This window comes from Pantherophis guttatus, chromosome 10 (assembly GCF_059756535.1).
Source record: "Pantherophis guttatus breed Tessera chromosome 10, ASM5975653v1, whole genome shotgun sequence".
In the NCBI taxonomy this organism is placed as follows: Eukaryota; Metazoa; Chordata; class Lepidosauria; order Squamata; family Colubridae; genus Pantherophis; species Pantherophis guttatus.
In genome coordinates this window covers 16,035,301-16,043,484 of record NC_142072.1, presented here as the reverse complement: position 1 = coordinate 16,043,484, position 8,184 = coordinate 16,035,301, and the positions used below count along the sequence as shown (strand labels likewise).

The window sequence follows — 8,184 nt, the reverse complement described above, 5'->3', positions numbered from 1 at the left end:
ATTGCAAAATCTCCATTCCCACCCCACTCCAGGGGAAGGATACTGCAAAATCTCCATTCCCACCCCACTCCTGGGGAAAGGATACTGCAAAATCTCCATTCCCACCCCACTCCTGGGGAAAGGATACTGCAAAATCTCCATTCCCACCCCACTCTGGGGCCAGCCAGAGGTGGTATTTGCCGGTTCTCCGAACTACTCAAAATTTCCGCTACCGGTTCTCCAGAACCTGTCAGAACCTGCTGGATTTCACCCCTGGTTATGGTGGGTTGTCTTCAATCTAGCCGAAGCAACCATGTCATCCTGACAAAAATCAAATCCCCGTCTCAGGTAGACCTTTTTCCTTAAAACATTTAAGGGCTGTGCTTTACGTGGAGAAAGGTTAAAGCGAGAGTTTTGAACTCTGCGTCATGGAATAAGTCACAACTGGCTGGAATGACACACCGTCGTGACAAGCCATGATTTACTTACTATAAACCTCCATCCTGCTGAGCCCTAATCCAGTAACCACAGCATGGCGTCCTATGATGAGAGGAACTAGTCAGTGGGGCAGTCAGTCCGCCTCTGAGCCATGAAGGGATTCTTGGGGGAATGCTTCGCCCCCGCAACTGGGTCTCCCCCCCCCCCGCACCCCCGTTTCCCGTCATCTCCCCTACGCCCCTCAAAAAGCCCTTTGAACGGCCGCCGCGTGAGCGAGGCGCAAAAAAGGAGCGAGGGAGGAAGCCCTCCACAACAACAAAAAAACGCCTCAGGCGCCTTCCCCCTCCTCCTCCTTCCCCCCCCTCCCCTTTCTCACTTTTATGAATGGAATTCTCCAGCCCGAGCCGGATTACTATGCCGCCCGGCGCTCTCTAGCGCGCGGTTGTCCTCCTTCGACACCGGATTGGTTCCCGCCGCCATTGACGTCACCCGACCGGGTGTGGGAGGAGTCGCCCGGCCAGAGCCCTTTAAGTATGAGTCACCCTCGAAAAGGGGGCTTGTTCACTATAACACCGGGCGTCCGTGTCCCCCCCCACCCCACCAACCACTACCACCACCAGTTCCCGGCCAGTCTGCAATCCGTCGCTGCAGCTGGACCCGGGGCTTCTCCATCCTCGCGATCCACCTGCTAGCGTCCGGCCAACATCTGCATTGGGAGAGGCGGATTCCTTCGACCTGCAGCCAGCCAGCCATTCATTCATCCATCCCATCGGACGCCCGGATCGACCCCGCTGCTATCCGCCTCCCCCTCCTCCCCCCCCTCCCCAGCCGAGGCTTCTTCCTCGCTGAATGTGCAGTGGGACCCTCTTCCAAGGTGAGTGCGGCCGCCTTTTCTCTCGCCTTCCTCATTTTGACAGCCCAAGAGAACCTTCCCTGCCTCCTCTTGCAAGAGGTCCAGATCTTAGCGAGCCCTCTGTATACTAGTGCCGTTTAACCTGCGTTTAAAGACAATCGGAGGCTAGACTCTTTAACTAGACACTTGTTTTTAAAGGATGTTTTCCCGCAGTCCAGTTCCAAACTTGCGAGTCAATAGGCTTTACAGTTTTAAAGTCGCACGTTACACATCAGAACTGGGGAAAAAAGAGAGATCCGGATGGTGTGCCAGCCCTTTTCAGCTTTCTGTGTGCCTGAACACAGATAAACATCTACAAATCCTAAGTGTTCAACCAACAGATCATCCGCCAGGTATTTTCTCAGGAAACTAGCTGGAATCGAACTCTAGAAGGAAGGGCTTCATAATTTGATGCCTTCCAGATATGCCTAGACTACAAACTTCCTAATTCACAGCCAGGATGGTTGTTGACCACTTCTGACTGTGAAATAGTGTTCCGTACTTGTAGAGGACAGCAGGCTGCTGAAAGTTTGTTAAATATGTCTGTTTTTACTGCAGATAAATTCCTATACTTTATTGCATTCATTTGCACCATGATTTAACAGACATAGGCAGAATAAAAATGATTGTTTTTTTTTTACAAAGGAGGAGGACATAAACATGGCTCAGCTTGTTCCCTTGACTTTTCATGTTTACCAGCTTGCTGGCAGAAAGGCAGAGAGAAGTTGGATGCTTGCTGCACAATCTATTGTGTTGCACAGTGTTCAGAGCCGTCTCTTCCCTATAAACATTTTTTTGAATGCCACGATTTAAGAAAAGAGCTAAATTAGGTTATGAGTTAGACAGAGCAAGCAAAAGAGGAAGGGATACAGACAGGGAGACCTGTCCAGGAACAAGGGGAAAAAAATATGATGTCATCTGGAGCAACCTACGTTGACAAGAGACAACATTGGCTTGTCCTCTTTTATCTTGACGGGCTTGTTTGAAGAACAGGAAGAAAAGAGACGGGGAAGGTGGCAAATAATGACAGACCCAAGCCAGAAATATCCTATTTAGAAGGCATTGATCACAAGGACCCAACCATCACAGGCAAACTATACCTACAAAAGTAAGCCACCTTTGGTGATGGTTTTAGGCAACTAAAGATAGCTGGTTTTACCTCCATCTTGACTCCCAACCTTAGGAAACATGTATCAATTCATCTATCCCTTCCATATGCACACAAACATACATGTAAAAACATGCCCAAATACTTACAAATACTGCCAGCTAGGTGGCTCAAGTGGCTAAGACGCTGAGCTTGTCGATCAGAAAGATTGTCAGTTTGGCGGTTCAAATCCCTAGTATAGATCTCCTGCGTGAGCAGGGGGGTTGGGCTAGATGACCTCCAAGGTCCCTTCCAACTCTGTTACTGTTAACTTGCTGCTTCACTCCAAACCTGAGTTGAAACTGAGTTTTCTTTTCATCTGCTGTTTCCGACCACAGATAAGAGAGCATGAAAGAGGACGCGCCCACCAACACCACCAAGATCCAGCCAAGCTGGTTTGTGCCAACTAATGGCAGCACCAGCAAGTCCTTCTATTTCTCAGAGACGCCTCCTGCTCTTCCCTTAAATCCTTGGGATGTCGTCCTGTGCGTCTCTGGGACGATCATCTCCTGCGAGAACGCCATTGTGGTGGCCATCATCTTTTACACTCCAGCTTTCCGGACTCCAATGTTCCTGCTGATTGGAAGCTTAGCCACAGCTGATCTCTTGGCTGGCTTGGGCCTGATCTTTCACTTTGCCTTCGTTTATTGCGTCCAGTCCGAGATGGTTAACCTCCTCACCATGGGCCTTCTGGTGACCTCATTCACCGCCAGCGTGGGCAGCCTCCTGGCCATCACCATCGACCGCTACTTGTCTCTCTACAATGCGTTGACCTACTACTCGGAGAGGACAGTCACGCGGACCTACGTCATCCTCATCCTCACGTGGGGGGTCTCCATCAGCGTTGGACTGTTGCCCGTCATGGGCTGGAACTGCTTGAAGGACAACTCCAGCTGCAGCATCATCAAGCCGTTGAACAAGGACCACCTCATCATCCTGTCCATTTCCTTCTTCATGGTCTTTGCGGTCATGTTGCAGCTGTACGTGCAGATCTGCAAGATTGTGTGTCGGCATGCCCAGCAAATCGCCCTGCAGAGACACTTCTTGGCCACTTCTCACTACGTCACTACCCGGAAAGGCATCTCTACGTTGACTCTCATCCTGGGGACCTTTGCTTCATGCTGGTTGCCCTTTGCTGTTTACTGTCTCCTGGGAGATTACACCTACCCTGCCCTCTACACCTATATGACTGTGCTCCCGGCCACCTACAATTCCATGCTCAATCCGGTGATTTATGCCTTCCGGAACCAGGAAATCCAGAAGGTCTTATGGGCAATATGCTGCAGCTGTATCTCCTCCTCCATGCCTTTCCAGTCCAGATCGCCCAGTGACGTCTGACTCCTCTCGCTCGCTCCCTCCCTCCCTCGAGCCTTCTCCCCAATCTCTTGCCGCTCAAATGTGCAGAAACCTCTTTCTAATGTCCTTCCCTTCCCTTTTGCCAATGTAAGTGACCAGGCTGTCCTAATCTTTTTATTTATTTTGACTTCAGGAAAGAAAAAGGAAAAACAAAAAAGGACAAATTTCATTTATTTTTTTAACCATGCCTTTTTTTTAAAAAAAGACCGGGTTGGGGAGAGAGGGAAAAAAAAACAACCCTGTGTTTCTGCTTTTGTGTGTATGTGCATGCGTGGGTGTATTTGGTGACATGGCAGGTCCGATGCAAATATTTTGTCTGAAATATTGAGAGTGCGTTATTTTCTTTAACAAGGGAAAAACGGCAAGAAGCAGCCTCAAAACCTTCAACCTTTCTTTTTTGAGTTTTTATAGCCTTAATTACCTCAGATCTCTAGAAAACTATTTTTCTACATTTTAAACAAATATCATTGTACCCCCTTCTATCTCTCCTTCGATCGATGGGGATAAAAAAAAAAAAAATAGCCCAGAGCAATGCCAGATTTCAAAAACAAAATAGGTCCGTCTGTCCCTCACCCCCCCCCCATCTGTATTTGGCTGCCCCCTGGTGTTTATTCTAATACCTGCAACCATAAGAAGAAGAGTGTGCCATTGGGGTGGAGGAGGGGTGGAGGGCAAGGGGAGAACAAGGGGTAGTATTAATAAAAAGAATGTATAATATGAGATCTGAAGCAATGTGAATGTCCAGAGTACAGGTAGTCCTCGACTTACAACCATTCGTTTAGTGACCGTTCGAAGTTACAATGGCACTGAAAAAAAAGTGATTTATGACCACTTACGAACATCTCCCGGGTCACGTGATCAAAATCCAGACACTTGGCATCTGCCGTGTATTTATGACCTCTGCAGTGTCCCAGAGTCATGTGATCACCTTTTGTGACCTTCTGACAAGCAAAGATCTTGCTTCCCTGCTTGAGCAGGAGGTTGGACTAGAAGACCTCCAGGGGTCCCTTCCGACTCGTTATTGGGGAAACCACCATCATGAAATAATGTTACTAACTTAATTGCAGTGATTTTCCCACTTAATAACTCTGCTCCCCCCCCCAAAAAAAGGTCATAATAAAGTGGAGCAAAACTCACTTAACTGTCTTACTTAGCAACAGGAAGTTTGGGCTCAAGTTGTGAGTCGTAAGTTGAGGATTACCTATAACACAATACTAAAAGCTTTCAAAGGCACTATTTCTGAATAACCAATGTCAAGATTACAGCCTAAATGTATCTTGTATCAATTTTAGACCGTTTTGGACTAGGGTTTTCATTTTCCTAGCTGTCCGGGACAAAAATGGGTGTTCGTAATTTCTAGCCCAATATTGTTGGGACCAAGGCTAAAATGGCTGAAACAATTGCACTAACACTGGGATGGGAAGAATTCCAGGCCATGTTTATTGACACTGAGAAGTCAGGGTCTCATGTAATCTAGTTCCTGGGGCCCTCGACTTGTTTTTGACTTCAGCACCCATCATCCAGCTGGCTTGACCAAAGGATTATGGGGGGGGGGCTTTAGCCCTAAAAATGCCAAGGGCATTCTTTTCTCTCTCTCCTTTTACATTTTGCACAGGTCCTTGAAAGGAAATGAATGTAACAGGCACTTTGGAAATAGGATTTTATTTTATCGTTTTGAGCCAGTTTGGTGCAGTGGTGAAGGCACCAGGCTAGAAACCGGGAGACTGCGAGTTCTAGTCCTGCCTTAGGCACAAAGCCAGCTGGGTGACCTTGGGCCAGTCACTTTCTCTCAGCCCTAAGAAGGAAGCAATGGCAAGCTACTTCTGGGGGAAAAAAAAAAAAACCTTGCCAAGAAAACTGCAGGGATTTGTCCAGGCAGTCTCTGAAAATCAGACATGACTGAACAGGAGAAAGGAAAAAAAAAATGGTCTTGCAGGGAAATTCAGAAGATGTTCTGTGAGAGCACTGTGTTCTTTTGTTTACAATCATGAGGGAAAAAAAAAAGAAATAAAGATAATTTTGTGATACTTGAAACTGTGTCAGTTTTCTGTCCACTGCATGAAAGTCACTGTTTTCTTGATGGGGGCATCTTGTAGGCAAATTAGGCTATACTTGCCATAATCACCAGCCAGCATGCATGTTGGCTGGGGATGATATGAGCTGTAGTCCAACTTGCCTGTCATATTAGGAGAGAGCAGCATAGCTGCCACAAGACAAATAAGAGATGCTGAAAGGAATCTTAAATCTTTGGCTGCTTTTGAAGTTCCTTCAAATCAAGTACATCTCCATGAGGTTACATTTTTTCCTCTTTCTCCTCCTATTCTTGGGTATCCCAAAAATGCTTTTTCAAAACGCATCTGGACTTTGTTTTTCCTTGAAGACGTTTTGCTTCTCATCTAAGAGGCTTCTTCAGTTCTAGGACAAACATGACCCTTTGGGGGCAACCATGACCTGGATGACTGAGAACCTTCATAAACACTATTCTTGGGCAATTCAAAGATGCTTTTTCAAGAGGCAACTGGACTTTCTGGTTTTTCTTTGAAGATGTTTCACTTCTCCTCCAAGAAGGTTCTTGGAATCATCTTCAAAGAAAAACAAGAAAATCCAGTTGCCTCTTGAAAAAGCACCTTTGGGACAATCAAAGAGCTGAGGTGGCGCAGTGGTTAGAGTGCAGTTCTGCAGCTACTTCAGCTGATTGCTAGTTCAGCAGATCAGCGGATCGAATCTCACCGGCTCAAGGTTGACTCAGCCTTCCATCCTTCCGAGGTGGATTGTTGGGGGCAATATGCTATTTACTATACTGTCTTTGGTGTAAGCCGCCCAGAGTCCTCGGAGAGTGGGCGGCATAGAAATATGAAAAATAAATAAATAAATAAATATGACCTGGATGACTGAGAATCTCCATAGACACTTGGGTAATTTACTATTTCTTTATACTGTGTATTTCTTATATACTGTGTATATAATTTATATTTGCTGATAAAGAAATAAAGAGAGACTAGTATAGATCTATTTCAAGCTATTTAGCTCTCATCAGCTAGCCATACCCTTACTCGCATTCGAACTTGGGCTGCCTACATATTAAGCAGTTGTATTAACCTCTGAGCCACAAGTTTTCCTCTCTTTATCAGCTTGAGCCAGGGGAGAGATTAAGTGTTTTTCTGTCGAAGCACCTGGTCTACCCCAATATGGGAGGGAGCATACTGCGTGAATGCAAGTGCTTGAGGGCTCCTGGATTGGAGCTGAAAGGCGAAAGGGAAGCAGTATGCTCCCTCCCACATGCTGGGGTAGACCAGGTGCTTCGACAGAAAAACACTTAATATATATGATGAGCTGGCTGTCCTCTATAATAGACCAAGATGGTGCCCACGTCTTCATCCTGGCCTCTTCCTAGGCTGTTGCATATACACATTCTATTTTCTAAGAATGCCTAGGCATTTAGAGGCTGTAAGAGGAGTTTCATGGTAGCCAGAAATCAGAAGCATCATAGCATCTTTTCAGACTAACACAACTCATTCAAGGCATCAGCTTTTGAGGGCTCAGCATCAGCTCGCAAATGCTATGCCTTTAATAAAATCTGGTCTGGTCTGAAAAGATGCTACAGGAGTCCTCCTGATTTAGGGGGTGAGAAGCACTTCCATCAACCGAGAGTAGGCTAGAGATGGGCCTCTTGCCAGCTTCTCATTTTTAAAGACAGCAGGTTGCTGAGCAGCAATCAGGAGATACCTAAGGGTACCGAATTGCTAATGTTGCCGAGATGTTGCCTTTTTAATATGTTACAGCAAAAAATAGCCGAGAGTCTGGGGTCACCTTAACACAACCTTGTAAATAAGCCCAGAATAGTTACCAACATTTAAAAAAAGAAGAAGCAGCATGTCAACAAATAGGGAACACTCTGTCTTTGTCACAGTCAAATCCAAACAATAAAGATCAGTTGTGACCTTGGGCCCCTCCTTTTCTCCCAGCACTTGCAGCAAAGAGGACAAAGATAGAGTGTGTCATGTACGGGTAGTCCTTGACTTACGACCATTTGTTTAATGTCCGTTTGAAGCAGTGGTGGGTTTCAAATTATTTTACTACCGGTTCTGTGGGCGTGGCTTGGTGGGCATGGCATGGCTTGGTGGGCGTGGCTTGGTGGGCATGGTAGGGGAAGGATACCATAAAATCTCCATTCCCACTCTACTCCAGGGGAAGGTTACTGCAAAATCCCCATTTCCTCCTGATCAGCTGGGACTTGGGAGGCAGAGAATAGTTGGGAGTGGGGCCAGTCAGAATTTTTACTACCGGTTCTCCAGAACTGGTCAGAACCTGCTGGAACCCACCTCTGGCTTGAAGTTATAACAGCACTGAAAAAGGAGACTTAAAACCTGTC

At 46.5% G+C, this 8,184-nt stretch overlaps 1 protein-coding gene across 1 annotated transcript; it reads left to right on the top strand.

Annotated features, from left to right (window-relative positions):
• The first annotated feature begins 419 nt into the window (after positions 1-419).
• Positions 420-4,006, top strand: GPR3 (G protein-coupled receptor 3). The gene is made up of 2 exons (XM_034413599.3): positions 420-1,291; positions 2,795-4,006. Exon 2 carries the CDS (start codon positions 2,805-2,807, stop codon positions 3,792-3,794), a length of 990 nt encoding a protein of 329 aa, XP_034269490.1. The 5' UTR covers positions 420-1,291; positions 2,795-2,804; the 3' UTR covers positions 3,795-4,006.
• The last annotated feature ends 4,178 nt before the right edge of the window (positions 4,007-8,184 follow it).